At 42.4% G+C, this 20479-nt stretch overlaps 1 protein-coding gene across 4 annotated transcripts in view; it reads left to right on the top strand.

The window, feature by feature from the left end:
* The first annotated feature begins 18995 nt into the window (after window positions 1-18995).
* The window catches only part of SEC22A (SEC22 homolog A, vesicle trafficking protein), a 30545-nt gene continuing 29061 nt past the window's right edge, over window positions 18996-20479 (top strand). Inside the window, exon 1 of one of the 4 annotated variants that reach the window (XM_048484863.1) lies at window positions 18996-19089. Coding sequence is in view for 2 of the 4 variants with exons in the window: in XM_048484862.1 (XP_048340819.1) it covers window positions 19221-19288 (68 nt within the window). In the remaining 2 variants the exon portion in view is untranslated. Of the gene's footprint in view, window positions 19090-19166; window positions 19289-20479 lie in introns of those variants that run through there. The other 3 variants (XM_048484862.1, XM_048484861.1, XM_048484864.1) reach the window with 3 other exon arrangements.

The following is a 20479-nucleotide window of genomic DNA, read 5'->3' as shown; positions in this document are numbered from 1 at the left end:
CTGTTGACTACATTGGAACTTTAAAAAGGCATATTCTGTGCCTTTTTGTATAAATGCAACAAGGTGCAAATGATTGTGTGTTTGCTAAGCAGGTCACAACCTAAACACAGGGGTGGTGGGTGGTAAATCCACTTCTAAATGGGGCCACACAATAACTCTACACAAGGACATCATGATATTGTTCGTTTTATTGACAATTAGGAATTTCCCTTTCCTAATACTGCTCCTTCCCCCCCCCCCCGCCCCCGTTTCTGCACACTGAGCTGAGCTATCCATTACAACCCCAAGACCTCAGCCTTGGCCAACTCAGACCAACTCAGACTCTATCTGAATATATTTAAAGTCAGTGAGTTTTGTTTCATAGTGCATCATCTTCCACTTTTATTTATGGTACTTACTGTCAGCCTTTCTCGCAGGAACTCAAGGCAAATTACATATACTGAGTTGAGTCAGTTCAGTCATCAAAATGAGACATTCAATAACCAGTGTATTAGGATTTTAGAAGTCTGGAACTGAAGCATAGCATAAATATTAACATGACACATTAAACAGTACAGAAATTACATACCGGTAGTGGAATTCTAGTTAACAATCAGATATACAGAGCAGTATAGACCACAATCTCAACCGTTTATCTAAGCTACTAACATTAAACTTCTTTATCCATGTTGCTGCCCAGTCACCAAATTTAGAGAGATCTTTCTGCAGCTCTTCACACTCTGCTTTGGTTTTTGTGCAAATATGCTTGATGGATTTCCCACAATGGCACAAAGAGACACGAGAAGTGCTTTTCTGTATCACAGTTTCATGTTGTCCAGCAATCTGCCACTAGCAGATACCAGCCAGATGGCCAATGACACCTCACAAATGGGGCCACCATGGATTATACACATAACTTATTCATTAGTGAAAAAAACTGCCTTCCCCCAAAAAATCTTGCAAATGTGATACATGAATGCAATAGTCAAGAAGCAAAGAATCCCCAAGAGGTGAGTTAATTTTAACCAGTTTGGAAAGAAAGGATTTTTGAGAAAGAAAGAGTGGCTTGGGGGCCCATTACAGGAAGGAAAAAAACATATCTTTTGAGTTCCAAATCAATTGCTTTGGTCCATTTCCTCCTCTCAGTGTTTCATTAATTTAAGTGATGTTCTAAAGAGAAGTGTGCAATTAAATTTCAGAAGCAAGGGCAGTCCTATAAAAGGAAACAAGTGTTTTTCTAGAATTCCTAGCCCCGCTATATGCGTTTTGGATGACCTTGAACAAACCACTTAAGATGAGTTCCTCTGTGCCAGAGGATTTTTCACAGAAGCCAAGCATGAGTGGAGGCATAGCTTAATCTCCTACAATGAGGAAGCCAAAAAAGGAACCAATATGCTCAAAAAAGGAACCAATATGCTCCTCAGTTATCAAATTAATTTTCAAACACATCTCTCAGGCAGATATAGTTGTCAGGGAGATGTGACTGGCATCAGGTGGATGTGCCTTCACCGGCAAGCCAAAAGTTGGCTGCTTAAGTGCAAAAGCTACCGCACCAGGCTGGAAAGTACCTTTAAACAAAGGGGTTTCCATTGTCATTGTGGTCAGTTCTCATATGGTAAAGCATACCAGTACCAATTGCTCTGTTACAGATCCCCATCCAATCCTAATCAACAGGGGAAACGTTCCCAACAAGAAACAAAGAGCAAGACATGGTGTTCATTCCTCTAGGGAACCCCCTTCCCAGAGGTGGGATCCAGCCAGTTCTCTAGAAGTGGTTACTAATTTTTTCTGAGTGCCGAGAAGGGGTTACTAAAGCAACCTCCCTGCCCAATAGGGACTGGAGGTGCATGTGTGCGGCAGCGCCACTGTTTGAATCCCACCACCATCAGAACCTGTTATTAAAATTTTTGGATCCCATCACTGCCCCTTCCCATCAAAAGGGAAACAAACTGCATAACTATTGGCCTTGCAGTGCCTTTTCTTTGACCATTTGTCACCATTTTATGAAGTTTAATTGTATATTACCCAAGGTCATTAGGTCCTGTCCACAATGAAGTCTGATTATTACTCAGAGCTGTCTTTGGAGTACCTTGCTGTATGTTCAATGCCTTGTTTAGGTTACAAGCAGGACTGATACCACTATAAACATGTGTCTGGGTTAAAGCCATGTATTTCTGGCTTGAGCTAAAACTCCTTCCCTCTGGCTTAACTCCATTAATCTTTGCAGATAATTTCCATTTAAAATGGTTGAGAATAAGGAAAATTGCTTCATCTTGGCATGTCCAGCATAGCTCTATTACATCTTAAGCATCAATGGGCCAGAGTATTAATTAAGCAAAAATTATGAGACATTTACTTCCAAACTGACAGAGTGTGAAGCCACTCCATTATCATAACAGTTACTGGGTAACAGTAATAAAATTTTGTCCCAACAAGTTATTTGTATATTCTGGAATACCCTAAACATCACAAAGCATTTACATGCCCAGTTCAATGCCGTCTGTCAGCTTTATTGGAAGAAAGATATGCCTGATTCCTTAGTCACTGACTATGCCAGTCAGGAATGATAGAAACCACTGAAAATGTGCTTTTATATTGTAGCTTATATCAAGAAATTCAAGTTCAGTACATCTCTAAGATTTTGTCCTAAAACCCAGGCAGAACAAACTACTTTTATATCTCCTTGCCCCTTGGCAATAACTCTAATGAAACTACCCTCAAGGTAGCAAGATCATGTGCTCTGGAGTGCTCAGTAAGGCAATTGTGGTTCAGTTTTAACAACCCATTATTTTATTTTATATTTTAAAAATTGTATATTACCTGTATGGAGTATTTTTTTAATACGGTCATTGTAAACGATGGCCATTTACGCACTTGTGTTCTTCCTTAAAGCAAGCGTCCCTTTCCTTTGCCACATACTTTCCTTTATGTAGTGTTTTATGTAGTGCCAAGGGGCAGAGCAGAGAAGCTGCACAGTTTCCAAAGACTGGCAAAATGCGACTTTTCACGTTGCTTCAGTTTTTCCTGTAAAGCAAAACCGATCAACAGGAAGTGTAATTCTTTATCCAGGTTTTGTTGCTCCTTCCTTCCTTCTCCAGCTGAACCCAACAGCAGTTGTTCCTGCTCTTCTGGATGCCATTTCTGAATGATCAGAAGGTCTTTGGGGGTTTTTTTGTAAAATGCTGCTAGTCTAATGCTGGAGCAAGGACCAAACTATTAAGCTATCAGACACCAGGAAAGAAAGGAGGCAGCATCCCAAAATGGGTTCTTCTGACCTCCATTTCTGAACCACCAGAAGGGCTTTTTTTAAAAAAATGCTGCAGGTCTAATGCTAGAGCAAGGGATCAGTCTACTGGCCCTTTCCCCACTTACCTTTTGCTGCGCGCTACTCTCCCCAAATAGCGCGGGGTCCAGCAGCGCTCCCCATGAGTCCGGGTGGCGACAACACAGCTGTCCCGACTCTGCCGCTCTCATGTCCCCTCAGCACGCATCATTTCTGGTGCTGAAGAAACGGCACCCTCCTCAAATGGAGTTTGCAAAAAATAAGGCATGCAGGATTGAAATTTTGGCCTCTGTTGGACTGACAGGAGTACTTTAGATAAGAAGAAAAGGATTCTTTTAAAATGCAAATAATGAAGCAAAAGGAGCTCTGCTAGTTATTGTGCATATATGTGTATATAGAACTTTCTGCTCCTCCCCTATTATCTGTGTGATTCAGTTTGGTCCTACCGGTTGGAGCTCTTGATTTCAGTTTCTAGTTCTTGCATGTTAGCTGATGTTGATGGTTGCAACAGGCACGTTCCTTGCAAATAAAAGCTGTTACTTAAGACCATCTTGTCTCTGCTGAATACACTCGAGAAACAGTGCCTGAGTGAGTAATCCAGCCCAATCTCTTGTATAAACTGAAAACCATGGGGAAAACCCTGCTGCAAAGCAAACAGCCTCAAGGCAAGCAGCAAGTACACAAAAGCCCTAAGTATTATCAATATGTTCACTTGCTGATGTTGGATCATAATAAATATTAATATAATCTAATCATTTATTTGAGTCTGACAAATGCTTTTCACCAAGGGAAACACTTGCTCATTTGCTTTAAAGGCCCCAGTAAGGGCAAACCTGTTTACCCCTCGGACCATTTCACAGTATGGGTTTCCACAATTAGGCTAGTCTATTGCAGTGCTAAGGTGGATTGCCTGCTTCAAATAAAGGCTCATTCTACCAGGGCACAAGCCTCTTCATCTCCTTTTCTTGCCAGGGTTGACCTCCATGACATCTGTAAAGCGGTGACCTTGTCTGCTCCATCTACATTTCTCTGTCACTGCTCCATTGATGCGGATTCCAGGGAGATGCAGCTGTTTGGAGAGCAGTGTTACAGTCATTATTTGCTGACAAGCCTACACACATTTCTGTGGTGACTGGCTTGCTACTCTCCCATGTGGGACTGAACTGAAGACATGACAATGAAAAACAACAGTATTTATGCACAAGACACCTGAAGTATTTTCAGGATGATAATAAAACATTTCCTTTAAGGAAGTTCTGCACAAATTTTTCCCTGTTTGGTTCTGAAAATGTTTCCAAGCAGCTTTTTCTCTATGGTTTCTGAAAACACTGTTACAATGATGTATTCACATGAAACGTTTCCAAGCTGGTTTCCTTCATAGTGCAGTCATATTTAAAATGTTTTACCTTTTCCACTGATGTCTTTCATACCACTGTGTTGTCGCCCAACTTCTCCCTGGGTGCCATTTTGTCATTTCTCAGAGACCTCACTCCTTTCCTTCTTTTTTTTTTTTTTGGTCGTTTGGTTGAATCAACAAAGCATCCATTAAATAGAGCTACAGAGAATCGAACCAATGAATCAATGAAACATCATTTCACTGATGCCATGAAACAGTTAGAGGAGGTGAGTGTGGAAAAACACCATGGTAAAGGGGAGGATCGAAAACATTCTGGCAACGTTCTGGGTGACTTGTGCAGAAAAGACCAACGTGGTACTTACGGTACATCCCTTCCTCCTCCTCCACTGTGTGCTGTTGTATTATGGAACTGCAATTCTTTCATGATGGCAAATGGAGAAGTGAGGGAGGACTCTCCCATGTGGAACTGCACATAAGTAAACTAACTCTCCCTACCTCCTTTCATATGACCATTTGGGCAGGAAACCAGCATGGTTCTGGAGGAGAGGGAGGAGAGCGCACCAAGTGCTTGAAAGCTCTAGAGCGCTCTCTGGCCACAGCTTTGCAGCCAGCCTGGGCAGTCCCCATGCATGCCCGCACAGAAGACACTCAGTGAACAACTGTTACAGATAAGTGCAACATTTTTCTACTGCAGACCAACATGGCTCCCTCTGCAATTACCAATCCTTAGATTCCTTCCATTTGTGATCAAAAGCAGAAGTGTGGTATGTTTTTACTAGCCATTTTGAAAGACAACATAGATGACACTTTATCAAGCAGATAAATGGGCACCATGGTTAGTTAATGCTTCGTAAGTGGTCATCAATATATACCAGATTGTTTGTTGAAATCGCTCTTGTTTGATCTGACATGCAAAGAAGAATTAATTTTATATGCCCCACTGGGGCTGTAACCCTCACACTAAATTTAAACCAACAGCATTGTCTCGTAGAACAACCATGTCTCACCCCTCAATGTCCTAAGATCTGTTCTGGGACAAATAATATCCAAAATATAAGTAAACTAGCAAAAAATATTTTTGGATGATCGCTCCTGTTAGATCAGGCAGACTGAGGAAAACACATCTTTCTTGTAACATTTAATCCACCTCATCCATCCACCCCCAGTTTCTTTCTAAGAATTTAAGGCAGCAAGCATGGGGTTATCTGCTCTTATGAGAACGAAATGACATAATTCCATGTCCCCAAAAATGAATCTCTCTCATCTAAACCTGCCAAAATCTCTGCATGATAGGTTAAGATGAGAGAGATTACACAAGTTGCACAGTGAGCTTCATGCCTGAGCAAGTCTTTGAGTGCTGCTCTCCGTGGATCCAACTGAGTAGTCACTATATCATGCTGGGTCATGAGCTGAATAACCCCTGTGCTGACTGAATCTGCACCCAACTGTTTGGGTCAGTTCTATGAAAGACCTCTGAGTAGCAGTTGGAAGGCGGGGCTGCTATATTCAGAATGCCAGCACAACCCTTGAGCAGGTCACTGGAGAGATGACAAATACATTCTCAAAATTAACAATATTTGGACAAATAAGTGTTCCTAGGATCATATTGCTGAGACATCATTGATTCATGCATTTTCTCCACAGTGGATTCTATTGGGACCTCTGTTGATAAAAAAAATGTTACCTCAGCAGAAAACTGTCAAAATTTCATTGGGAGGAGCTGACCAAAGAACTACTGGTTCTATGGCAAAGTTTCTGTGTTCTGCAATGAAAATATGGGCTGAGATAGTAAATTTACTCAGATACTAACATTTTAACTGTTAGATATATTGGAGTGAGTGAAGTATGGAGAGATTTTATGTAGATAATTTTAAAATACTGTTTTTTTCTGATTTGATTTTGTTTTGCTCTGCTTCTGAATGGCTGGCGGGCTATAACAACAACGGACAGGACTGAACTGAACTTTGCTGAGGTAACGTGATCTCAAGGCCAAGTGCCCTCTGCAGAGGTGCTAAATTCCTCCTGTGCCCACAAATTATTCTCCTCAGATACCCCAGACTGTTTTCTTCCTACCTCGGCTCGCTTCCAGTTTAATAGTGTAGATGAACAGAGAAAAAAAGTTAAAAATATCAACAGTAGTCATTTATAGGGAAAAGGATAATATACATTTTTTTCTATTGTTTCTATTTTGTGCACACGCTTGCCTTGTGAGAGAATCATTGGTTGGGAAACCTGAGTTTCCCTTGTAATATCTACTTCAGCAGTGAACACTGAAATGTTGGTTCTGCCAATTTTATGATAACTATTCAGAATACAAACAAAGGATTAGTTCTATTATAAGAGGAAGTCAGCTTGTTGGAGAGTGCTCAGGGAGCATCACAGTTTGAGAGAAATCACTCTCCATTGCAGAGGATTATAGACCCATTTTTTGCAAAGAACTCTTACTATTATTATGCTTTCTCTTGATCCTCTTTAATGTAACTGTGCACATATTTGGGATGTACAATGTAGTCCCTTTTTACATATACTGCTAAATGATCTGTAAGAACTAATCAGGTCACGCAGAATTGCACATGTTAATGAAGTCAAAGATCTCACTTGAATGCCTTGAACTGTAAAGTTTCACATCCAGACTACTACTTCTTCTGTGTCCAATTTTAAAGTTTTTCTCTTGTATGCCCTCCATCCTTCTCTTTATTGCTTGTGATGGCCCAGCCAGATAGAACTCAACACTTCGTGGGTAGAGGCCTCATACTGGAAACTCTATCCTACCTTAACATCACCTTTGATTGGTTAAAAGGCTCATTTTCTATCAGTGAACAAGGGCGCTCAACAATTTCTTGCCAGTTGGCCCCATTAGACAAAGAGGGCAAACAGTTCCCTCTTCTTTCTTGTTTCAGCCTGCGCGGTAAGTACACATAGTTCTGGTTATTTAATTTTTCAAGAGCACTTTAAAACACCACTTTTTTGCAGTACAATCTTGAATACATTTAAGAACAGGCCCTCAGATGTTTCTGTGAATTTGCTATCGCCATTCACCAAATTCTCATCTCCTATGGACTGTCCAACTACTACCTCTGCTTCTCAGCACCCAGTGCCTACTGTCCTTGTGGAGATCTGCCCTCAGCAGCTCCTGCATTGTCAGCTGGTTGTTACTTCTCAATTTGTGGCATACAATCTCTAAATTAAAACAAAGTCGCGGTAACAGTGCAGGCTCACAACAATACCTTTGGTGGATAGATTTTATTTATTTATGTAAGAGATTTTTATGCTGCCTCTCCAGACAGCTTACACATAAAACCATCATAAAATATTATTTTTTAAAAAAGAAAAGAAAAGCCAGGAACATAAAAAATATGCATGACCCACCTCAGACCAGAAGCAGATCAGAAAGCCAAAGGTTCTAACACTTGAGAGAAGGCCCCTGGGAGTTATAGTGTCAACTGCCTTGGTACTTACCTCTTTCCAACCGGGCACATGTCACCTGATGGTCATCTTTGGTCATTCCACAGGACATCTGTTTGAAGGATGCTTCTCCTAAGCAGGTATATTCATAAGTATGTTCCATTTTAGTACATCAGTCTTACTCCCAGTAAGCGTTGCAGCCATTATGTTTAAGAAACCAAGGCGAAGGTGAGCCAGGTGCTATTCACTTCAAGTAGTGTCTTGTTTGCAAGTTTGGAATGGCAGAGATGTGAATGGTATGTTTTCTCTTTTCTTATCCAAGGACTAGAACTCTTTTAATGTCCCAAGAGCTGAAGCATGCAGAAGTGTTGCGCTTTCAGTGCTGTTTCATTGTTAGCTGCCTGATTGGAACTCTCTAGGTTTTCTTCTTTCTAGGGCTGCAGATTTAGGCGGATTCCGCATGGGCCAAAAACAGTGGTGTGAAAACGGTGTGAAAATGGTGTAAACCCTTTTACACCCTTTTAAACCCTTTTACAATGTTACACACTTCTCTCTGATACACCTCTGAAGATGCCAGCCACAAATGCAGGTGAAACGTTAGAAACAAGATCTACCAGACCACAGCCACACAACCCGGAAAACCCGCAGCAGCCAGTTAAACTACAATATTATTTTGTGTCTATATTATTTTATTTCATGTTTGCTGGGTTGTTGTTTTAGCAAATTTTGCCAGGTCATCATCCGACACTTAGTTCCGCAAATACAAGAGCTAGAAATGTACTTCGAAGGACATAGAATACATTCTTCTAACTCTAAATGTCTATACCCCTGTCCCCTCTATCGTGCACTGCTTGCTGAAGAAATTATTTTCGCTGGCCAGTTTCCATAGGGATGGAAGGTTGTTTGAATATAAATTGTTTATGGGCAATCTTTTTTTTTTTACCAAGGATGCTTTTCTCATTTAGTTTAATTGTTTAAATGACATCTAATTAAATTTGGGAGGTGGGTGCTGCATAAAAGAATTGACTTGGAATGAGTTTTCCTCTCTTCAAAAATATCTGAATGTAAACAAAATCTGACAATTTGTTCTATTAGAATAACAGGCAACCTAAAGGGATTATCTGCACGAGGAGCGCATTAATGTGGTTTTCGGATTCAATTTCTGTCACCAGAGAGGGAAGAAAGCAAATGGTGGAGTAAAGCCCAAAGAGGGACCTCTGTGATTAGAACAGCCTGTTGCCTGATCACCAAACAAAGCAGACCTGCTTCATTTGCGTAAACAAACAAAGTGGTGGTGACCCTGAAAATGAAATGATACCAGTAATGTATCACCTTTGTGGAAGCTTCTTGCTTTGCAAACTAATTGAGATGCAATGTGAAGATTGCTTTGCAGCAGCAAGGGATAATATTTCTGTGCAAGAGGACGTGGAGTCACACAACAGTAACTGTCTTCTCATAAACTGTAGCTGCTACCTTCATTAGCAGTGACATGCTTCCCTTGATGCCAAGTACAATTCTCACTTCTTGAACCTGGGGTGAGAGACGGCATTTTGCCTCACGCACCCTGCTCCTGCCTTTCTTATTGATGAGGTTTACAAGCCCCTTATTACCTTTCAAGCTTTCTCTTCCTCGGGGAGGGGGGGAGGGGGAAGAGGTTCAGTAAAAAGAAGTAGAGGTTGCCTGACCAGTCTTGCTCAGACCTTGCCACTCACAAAGGGCTTTAGCTGGAATCTCCTTCCTCCTCAACCAGTTCTATAGTTAAGGATGTGGATACAATACTTATACCACAAGTCCAAAAAGCATTACGCCTTCATCACCATGAACCAAATCCAGAAAAAGACAAGGGGACAAAGTGGAAACACTGCAGTGGAATAGCTGCCAAAGATAAAGATTTTCTGTTAAAGGTAAATGAATGGTCAGTGACAGCTAACCAAAACAGCTAATGTGGAAACCACATTTACTATACTGTAAGAGCACCCCCCCCCCTTTAAATTAGAAGTCAGGAAGTAAGTTCCCTTAGTTTTCTTCCTTTCTGGCCAACACAACGAATAGTTGACAGCTGGACCACACTGGTAACTCCCCAGCCCTCTTCTGAAAATATACTGACTTAATGCAACAGAATGCTGCATTAATCTGTATCTGTGGCATCCTTGAATATGCTGCGGCCTTCCCTCAGCTAGGGATGAATCACATGTTCAAGGAGATTGCACATATGATATGCAAGGGTTTCTGACAAGTCCCTTCTCGCATCCCAATCTGACCGTCTATTGGACTCCCCACCCCCACCCCCAAAAACTATGAAACTGCCAGAAGTCAGAAGTGGAATGCACTACCATTATATGAGCTTTTTCCCCGTGGCTTGCATGATACCTCTTTTGGTGATTGGTACCTTTACAATATGGTGTCCCTGGGGCTATCTCAGAGATAGCACAGCTGTTTTACTGTAGGAATTCTCGTTTTTCAATTGGCCATGCTGGCAGGGGCTGATGAGAATTGTAGTCCATGAACATCTGGAGTGCCATAGGTTCATCACATCACTGCTGAGCTCCCCCCACTACCCAAATCCTGCCCTCCCCAGGCTCTACCCCTGAAATCTCCAGGAATTTCCCAATTCTGGGAACATATTTTACAAGATGGTGTTTTTCCAGGTTTCTTTCTCTTTTAACGATAGGCATGTTTTGTTCTGCATATCTAGGGACTCCTTCAAGTATACAGAAACCCCTTCCCTAAATATGTGGTCTGGTCTAGTCATTTTGCTACTGACAGAATGATTCCTGAATTATTGCCTTTTAATAACTGGTCCAAAGTAATAGGACAAAAACTGACAAAGTCTGTTGGCGAACCTAGATAAGAGCGGGTAGCTTTAGCTAATATTGACATATGTGCAAATCAAACTTGTTTTTTAAATGAATCAGACTGAAAGTACAATTGCAAGTATGTGGCTGCAGAGGGATCTTTTCCTGAAAAAACAAACAAATAAGATTCTGATTTAGGGTATTTTTGTTTAGTTGTGGCATGATAAATATTCAGCTATTGTGATGCGTGTATTGTGCACAATGAATAGTCCTTTTCTTGAGGCTTTGTTATATTTGTTCCAGTGAAAATGTGAATGTGTTCCTGTGAAAATGTGAATAGCTCATTCATTGCTGTTGTGACAATTGTATTGAATGTGGTTAACAATCAAACTCCTGTGAACAAGTGGCCTAGCAGTCTGCATTTAATGCTCCCTGTCTCCATTATGCCAGGATAATGTCATCACTTCTGGGTTGGGGCTCACCCAAATACCTTGTGCTAAGTTTATATTGTGGTTGGAGTACACCTGTTATGATTGTGTACCAAGGCCCTTAATGAAGCATAAATGATCAACAAATTAATAAGTAAATTGTTAATAGCACATATGTTCTGGCTCATTTTGGAAAACTAGTAGAAAATTTTCTTCATTTTAGCTCATGCAGTTGAGCTACGTGACTCCCACTCTCACACTCACTGTGGGAGCACATCTAATATCAGGCTTAGGGTTGGTTGAGTCCATTTGGAGCTATTGTGATGTTATGTATTGTGGTACCCTGACTGTATCTGAAGGGATGTTTTTACCCTGTTTCCCCTAATATAAGACATCCCCGAAAAATAAGACATAGGGTCTTATTTTGCTGAAGTGCGAAATATAAGGCATCCCCCGAAAGTAAGACATAGCAAAGTTTTTGTTTGGAAGCATGCCCGATGAACAGAACACAGGAAAAATAAGACATCCCCTGAAAATAAGACATAGCACATCTTTGGGAGCAAAAATTAATATAAGACACTGTCTTATATTCAGGGAAACACGGTATTTGTCATGTTGTTTTGGCATCAGCAGCAACAGAAAAAAACACAGTTCATGGGGGAAGGGTTTTTTGAATGATAAAAACGGGTAGAACTAGACTTAATGTAATCCTACGCAGTTACATTCATGCCGGCCACTGAAGTTAATGAGATGGCACTGTTAATTATACAAAATAGCAAAAATTGAGGCAATATACACATTTCCTCAAGTTACAGAATGCACAAAGAGTGCAGAATGCAGCTTTTCTGGTGCAGAATTTGGATTGCTTGTGTACTTTATTTATTAGTTCATGGTGAGGAGTATACTCAGCCCTACTTATAACTCTTTTTAAAATAATCTTTTAGTGATTTTGTGTGTCCTCACACAGATTCAAAGAAGTTATTATCTAAAATTAGAGAGCATCTGCCCTTGGAAAAGGTGATTGTGAGGCTCTGTTGTGTCCCCCTGTGTGCCTGCTGTTGTGCACACTGCTGTGGAAGTCCCCAGTAGGCCTCATAATTGGAGTAAAAGGAGGCTGCATCACCTTGTTCCTTCTCCCCTTGGGTATACGTGACCACATAACCCTTGGTCTGTCAGACTGTCGTCCTCTTCGACCTGTTCCAGTCCTTCCTTGATACCCCTTCCTCTGTTTACCCCAATCCCTGCCACCTATCACACCCTCTTGGCTCCATCCTGCTCCCCCACCTTCTTGTGTTCTGATCCGTCACTTACCCCTCCGGACTGCCCCATCGGTCTGCCTTCTGCTGGCTTGGGCTGGATTGTACCCATAAACTTCTGCACTCTTAGGAGGTCCAGGTCCAGCCCAGTGCAGCCTGATAATTTCCCCACCTGTTGCTGGGCTTGCTCTCTCAGGTTTTCCACATCACTGGCCTCTTTGGGCCCACTATTGTTGTTTAGCCCAGATGTTCATGTACTATAATTCCCATCAGCCCCTGCCAGCATGGCCAAGTGGCAGGGCTGATGGGAATTGTAGTCCATGAACATCTGGAGACCCATGTTTGCAGACCCCTGGATAGCCTGACTCAGGCCCCACCTCTGACTGCAGGTAGCCCATTGCCAGCTGATGACATCACTGGCTGGCTGGGTGTGGACTAACACTGCTTCTCTCAACTGCTTGTCTTCCTTGGCCTCTTGATGGCTCCGGCATTTCCTGGGGTCCTGCTGCGTGCCACAGGGCCTCTGTCGATTAGCAAGTTCCCTAGGTGCCTCTTTTGGCATGCAGGAAAGCTTCTCCAAGGCCCTAGGAATGTCCAGAGGAGGTGGGTTGCTTGGTGGCTCTTCCGCTCTGCCTCTGCGGACTCCAGACAGTGATAGAAAAGGCATCATTTGTATAGTTAACTGATCATATACAAGAAAGGTGTCTTTTGCCTAGTGTAAACAAGGGGGGGGGGAGTTAAAGCTAAATTATCTCAATAATCTCATTTGTTTGTTCCAGTGTCAAATTCTCCATTCTCCTCCGATGTGGGCTTCAATTCTGTTTTCTTCCTAAATTAATTTGTGAGAAGAGATTGTTGTTTACACAATCTTACCACAGCTGTTACAAAGTCCTTCACTGCCGATGCCCCCACCATCTGCAACAACCATGTCTCCACCTCATCAGCTCTCTATCTCATTTTCCATCTCACATGAAGACATTTTTTCTCCTTTGCCAGTGGTCCTAAATCTGTTCCTCTGCCGCTGTTATGATTATATGCTACTACAACTGATTTAACCTGATCAGAAATTTTAAAATGGGGCAAGAACCTTGGCAAATGTCACTAGATCAGTCAAAATGTTCTTGAGGAAGGACTAAAGGCCAAGACATTCAAAAGCTGTCACTCTTCTCCCTGCCTTCCCTAGCGTATCTTTTTGAGCAACCCGTTCGTTTGTTTGCACAATCTCCATTAATTCATTCCTCTTCTCTTTGTCTCATTTAACAAAATTCTCTTTTAATGTGTATGAATTATTTCAAACTTGTTTGTTCATCCTCCATGACATTCTGTTTTCTAAGTCTGAAGAGGCAATAAAATGGTACGGCACTTCTATAGACATGTCATTCCTGCTTTCTTTTTGCCTCTGTCACCTGTTGTGAGAGCTTCTGAATACAGTAAGAACATTTTCTCAGCAAGAATGTATTTACAGTAAGAACATATTCTCATTGTTGTATGATTCTTTATTAGATAGGAGGAGGTAAGAAGCTAATGACCCATAAGGCTTTGATTCTGACAGAAAGCCTCATTAACTCTGGTTCTAGGGATCAGGATCTGGCCATGTCCTTCCATTTGTGGTGCCAGCACTCCAAGAAGGAAAGTCAGCCAGCACTGAGGGTGTGGTTCATTGCTGAGTCATGCAAGCAGCTACTGTTCCCTCCTTGTAATAGGGGACAGAATAGGATAGCCAACTTCCATGTGAGGCCTGGTCATCTTTTGGAGTTACAACTGATCTCCAGGAGGCAGATATTAGTTCTTCTGGGAGAAAATAGTTTCTTTGGAGGGTAGACTCTATGGCATTAAACCTATCTGATCTCTTCCCTTTTCAAACTCTACCTACCAAAGCTCAACCACAAATTTCTAGGAATTTCCTAACCCAGAGTTGGCAACCCTAGGACAAGGCTTTAGACTTTGCCTTAGTAGCTGACAGCCATTTTGGTCCCCAGAGTTCACCTCCAGTTCAGCCTAGTTGGTTGTGTGAATACAGCCTTTTTAATACGAGCAGCCCAGAATGCTTGTAAAATGAAATCTATTCAGTTACATGGACAAACACTAATTTAGACAGAAGGATAAATTAAGCAGACAGCAGCCTCCTGTGAGAAGAGAAGACTGGAAATGAGATGAAGAGTAATGGAATAAAAGTTTATTTAATGGAGGGAAGCACAAGCAAGTTGCAGCACAGTAGGAAACAATCCTCTCACACTTCAGAAAGCAGAGCCTTCAGATAAACATGAATTTCATCAGGGAACCGAGTAATTGGATATGGAGAATGCTACTTGAAAGTTGTCAGTTTAAATCAAACGCAGCTCAGTTATGACAGGGAGTCACTAACATCTGCAGATTGTTTCTTGGCCTTCTTGTGAACTGTGTGAGGTATTCATAACTCCATTCTCCAGGGAGAGGTGCCGATACAACCAGTATTGGCTCTCAAGATTACACGCCAAAGATAGTTATGTATAATTGCATAATTTTTACAGAATTATTCTGGATAGTTACAAATCAAAGAATAATTCAGTTTCTCCTGTTTGTGGCTGAAGCCAGCTGTGTGTAGCACCAATTGTCCTCCCCTCTCCCGTCTGATCACAACGCCACCTTCTCTTCCTCTCCAAAATTGTGTCTCAACTGTTTCAAAATTATCTGTTTTTAAAATAAGGCAAGGAGTGTTCAGTGAATTGAATGTCCCTTCAAATTTTTAACCAATAAAAAGGTAGACAGCTTTTTACTATGAAACAGGAGAAATAGCAAGGCAGACAATCACATTAATAGATTTGCTGATTAATATAACATTGACAATGGCCTTTTCCGCATGGGCCAATAAATCCAGGCTACCCACGGGATAAAACCTGTGTGTGTGGGGTGGGGGGGACTTCACATGGATCCCACTTCTAACGTGAGTCTGCTCTGCATTCCCCCCACCCCACCCAAGCTGGGTTTTTCAAGAATCGCAGTATCAGCGATTCTTTAGTTGTAACCCGGATTGCAGCTGCAACCGAGCAAATAGCCGCCCCAGGAAGTGCTTTTCTTAGCTGCGCTTCCCGGTTTTTAGCAGTCCCCAGCTGTCAGCTGCGTAGCCATGTGGAATCACAGGCAGCAGCATGGCTGTGAGGGGCCATACCAGCCTGCCTGCATAGTTACGCAGCAAGGGAGGTAAGGGGGGGGGGAACCCCGCACCTCCATGCGAAGGCGCGACAGCAACCCGTGTCGTTTCCGTGGGCTCCAGTTGCTGCCTGCACGGAGGCATGCGAACAGGAGAACGAATTACTTCATTCCACCTGCATCCCACTCTCCCTGTGCCGTGTGGAATGGACCAATGTGAATAAGAGAGGAGACTTGGATTTCATATATATATATACTGTGACTCTAGTTGTTTAGTGCATTTGCACACTCCCTTCTGGTTTGGATATTAATTTTATTTATTTTCTTCATTTCTATCCAACCTTCATTTCCATCCATTTCTCTCCTCTGTTTTATCCTTATAACAACCCTAAGAAGTAGGTTAGGCCAAGTGTGTGACTGGCTCAAGATCATCCAGCAAGTTTCCAAAGCAGAGTGGGGATCTGAATCCAGATCCCTCAAATTCTAGACCTGGACTAACCACTACACCACTGTTTTCTTATTAAAAAGGTTCCAAGCCACATATCTGAAAAGGACAAATAGAAAATATGTTTGTGACTATAGGCTCAAAATTCCTAAAGCACTTAGAGTTAGCAGCAAGAGTGTTCAATAGTATCCTTGCACTATCAAGTTCACAATGTTCATCACCAGTCATTGCAAGATCCATCCATCATGTATCAGAGGTAAGTCAATGGATTGAGGACCCTAGAACTCTACCAATATTCAAACATATGGCAGGTATACTCTGCAATTACTTGTGGATTTACTTTTAGATATTTTGAAACCATTTACAGAAGCTTTGTAGAGATTCACTTCCATGGTTTGTTATATTTTGTTTCTATTTTAAAAACAACTTTTTTTTCTTTTTAGACTTTGTTTAGTTGCTGGATTTCAAGTTTCCCCTTGGTTTTTCCCCTGGTTTTTTTTTTAAGGAAAACAAAGACCCACCCAGCATATCATGCCATTTTTCTTCCTGCTGGGAACTGGTCTGACCCCACCCAGATGACAGATCAGAGATAAATGGATTTTCTAAATCAAAGGGCATACTTTTTAGTGTCTCTCTTGCTCTATCTTCCTTTTCATGCTGCGCACCCAAAACCCTACCTCTAATCCATCTCACACTGGTGTCAACCCAGACATTAGAAATACTCAACACATCCTCTGACTTAAGAAATGGCTTGTCCCATTTTTTGTTTTTGAGTCAAATTGCAACAGAAGTTTTTTTCTGTTGTTCCATCTTCAACTTACATAGTTGCTTTACCGCCACACTAAAGCAAACGTACACAAATTCCAAATATTATTGAAAATACAATTGTTGTGCTGTATTCAACATTTCTCACAGAACACACTAAGCACTGTCTTATAAATCCAAGCTTTCCCCCGAATCATATCTATTAATCACCATGTCCTTCCAGTAATGTGGCAGGGGGATTGTATCTAGTGAATAAGATGCATTCCTAACCCAATGTGACTGCTACAAGATATATGTAACCAGCCTGCTATATGTTATTGCTGCTATTCTAGGACATTCTTTCCTTGATCTTTGCTTCATGGCTTCACACACCATGTAGTTAACTAGGCTTTCTCCTGACACGTTAGTCCCATGGGAAACAGGGTTGTTTCCGGTGTCCTGTGGGGGTAGGATGCCAGGTGGCTTTATCTCTGTCTATCGCCAACCTTGGAGCACCTCTGCTCCAAACTCTTTCTCAGGCGGAAAATAGCACCCTAGGGATGGTAAAAACACCGTCCTGCCCAAGCGGCCTGAAGGCTCTGCTTCCAAACCATGCTCCCAAGCGAGGTTTTTTGAAAGCGGAGTCTTCATGCCAAACCGCATCGGCGTGAGGGCGCCGCTGTTGGCCCCTCCAGTGTGGGCGAGGGACTTACCTTGCCTGCCTGTACAGCTCCGGGCAGCTGGAAAGACACACCCACGCTGCCCTCTGATCCCGGGGGTCGGAGGGCAGCATAGGCGTGTCTTTCCAGCTGCACGGAGCTGCACAGGCAGGCAAGGTAAGTCCCTTGCACACACCCTGGGCGGCTCTGTGTGGAGCTGACCCTGCGGGCAGCGGCAGCATCGGGACTGCCTGCACGGGACTGTGCAAATGGTCCCGACGCGCCACAGGCTTAAATGAAGCCACTGCCTCTGGCCATGCAGAAACGGCCTCACATTCCTTGGGAAAAAAGGGAGGGGGGAATCAACATTGTAATAAAAGGGGTAGCAAAAGCCAGGTTCCCCAGAACTGGCTTTGTCAAGCTGAGTGCTTCGATGCTGATCAATAAACGCTACTGATCAACAATACAGAGTGCGTTTATTGCTTCAAGGTACGAGACTTGACATAGTGGCCATGTTACTTTGTGAAGTATTTAGAATATGATAGTAAGTGCTTCTGAGCATGTACTGAATGCCTTGCTTTCCTCCACTTTGCACTTTTTTTCATACAAACACTTAGAATTAAACAGAAGGATCCTTTCTAGTGCAGGAAGTAGAGCTCCTGCTCATGTGTCTCATCACCTACTTAATCAACAGTGCCCACACTTACCCTGACAGGTTTATTAGGAAGAAATCATTAGAAGTATATCACTTATGGGGTGCTTCCATAGCCCCATTAAGCATTACCCTAGAACTTTATGAATGAAATGTACTCTTAACTTTCTCAATTCAAAGTTCATATATTTCAGTGGTTTTCATGGCTTTTCAACATTTGAGCAGATGATAAAATTAAAGTTAATTTGTCATATTCCAGGACAATTATATTAAATATTCTACACACAGCTATCCATGTGTAAAATTCCATTTTACTGTCCAGTAATTAAGTATTAATCCATTTCAAAACACCTGTATACACTGTTTCTCAATGTCCTTGATCAGTCAACTTGAACAGCCCTAGCAGATGAGAAAATGCTGCTTGAGAAACGAGTCCGTTCACAACAAAAATGATAACAGTAGGTTATTATGTCAAATAGTATTCCTTCATAGTTTCCAATTCAGATCCATTTGTATTTAATGTACCAGGCTCTGTCATAACCTTAAGACAACAGAAATCTCACGCTTCTCCTATGCGGACTCTGCACAGCATATTTATAACGAGTTGCAATCGTTATAAATGAAGTCGTTTTCCAAACTGTGCAGAATGAGCCCTACAAATACATATTTATTAGCACCAAAATTCAGAAGCAAGCTAACACCTCAAACTTATCCCACAAAGCTATGGAAGCCTGAAATGCGCTTAATTGTAACGCTTACATCCTCACCCCCCACCCCCACGAGGGGAGGGGAAGCCCCAATTACCCCCCCAGAATCAGGGCGACTGCTATAGAAGTCACGTGACGTTCCCCTCGCAGCTGAGCGCTTCGAATATGACGTGTCACAGTCCCAGAATGCCGCGCGGGAGGCTGCGGAGCCGCTGACCGGAGACTGATGGTGCCGCGTTGATTGAACAAGGTAATTCCGATCCCCTCCCCCCTTTCTCTAGTCTAGCCCCTGGTGGTTGCCTAGCAACTGGGCCTGCTACCCTCAGTGGGATGCGCCCCTTCGTGGAGGCCTGAGCGCTGGAGTGAGTGGAGGGAGGAGGGATGCGGTTGCTGTGTCATCTCCGTGGTTCACGGGTGCGTCCTTTTCTCACGTTGCGAGGCGGAACACGGTGAGAGGGAAGTTGTAGTCCTTGATTCGGGTCTTTGACCTCAAGGGGCAGGGAAAAAACGGCCCTTTCTCCAGGCTCCTACAATACTCCTGTGCATTTAACAACTCTATGATCGGCGGAAGTGCAGAAGGCGACGCTTTCTCCCTTTTTATTGACGCTGGGAGAGAATCTCTCACTGTTGAATTTTTGCCTGTTACGTAGTAATTCTCAAAGTCCAAGAAGCATGCGAGGCCAAAACAACGGGTACCCATCTTCACCTTGCTCCAAGTATCTCTCTCTATGTGGGTGGTTTTTATCCTTACGGTTTTGGCAAAACAAAACAAGCGTTTGGGAAAGGAGTTAGTGCTTTGGGCATAGATGAGCTCAGTTCTGGCCGGGGAGGGGGTGGCTGGGGGAAAAATGTACCCCCCAGTCTTTGATGAGGGTGCACATTGGAAAGAATACAATCTTGTGGCTATAATTTGATTTTTAAGAAATTAAAGTGCAGGGCCTATAGGCATCCCCCCTCCCTGTTCCATTTTAAAGCTTGGAAATTACTGGGATGACTTAGAACAATGGTTGAGGGTATTGAGATGGAAACCTGCTTAAGAGGCTGGCAAACACACTGCCATATATTTGATGTCGGCTATTGGAGCATGCTTGCAAACACTTATTTACAGCAGTTGAAATTAAGCACACAGTTCTATACATTTGACAGTCACTAGCTGAACTTTTTACTCAAATCAGTGGGACTTTTTCCATATAATGTGTTTAAGGTTTGAATATGGGAAAATGGGGGGAGAGAATTTTAAGCTCTATATTATTTCTAGAAGCCACACTTTTTATCACCAGCAAATTCAATAACCTTGCAGTATGCCAAAATGGATTTTCCAGCTGCCCAGGCATTTCACAAAGGCCAATTCAATTCCTCTCTCTCCCTAAATACATGGTGGAGAGGAAATCCTAACAAAATCATCTGTCACTCCTTCCAGAAATCAGTTGATGTGATGACTCTCCACCTCTTGACTCAGTCCAGGAGACTTCCCCACATCTTGGACTCTGATCCCACTTCACACCTTCAAAGCAGGGTCACTGCATTCTTCTTAAAGACATCCACAGGAAAAACACAATGGACTTGTGGATTCCATTAATCAAATTTAGATCTTTACTCCATCCATTAGATTGTTGTCACCACAAATAACTGCATATGTT

The sequence above is a fragment of the Sphaerodactylus townsendi genome, linkage group LG02 (genome assembly GCF_021028975.2).
Source record: "Sphaerodactylus townsendi isolate TG3544 linkage group LG02, MPM_Stown_v2.3, whole genome shotgun sequence".
In the NCBI taxonomy this organism is placed as follows: Eukaryota; Metazoa; Chordata; class Lepidosauria; order Squamata; family Sphaerodactylidae; genus Sphaerodactylus; species Sphaerodactylus townsendi.
The sequence above is the reverse complement of the archived record's forward strand: the minus strand, read 5'-3'. Positions and strand labels throughout refer to the sequence as shown.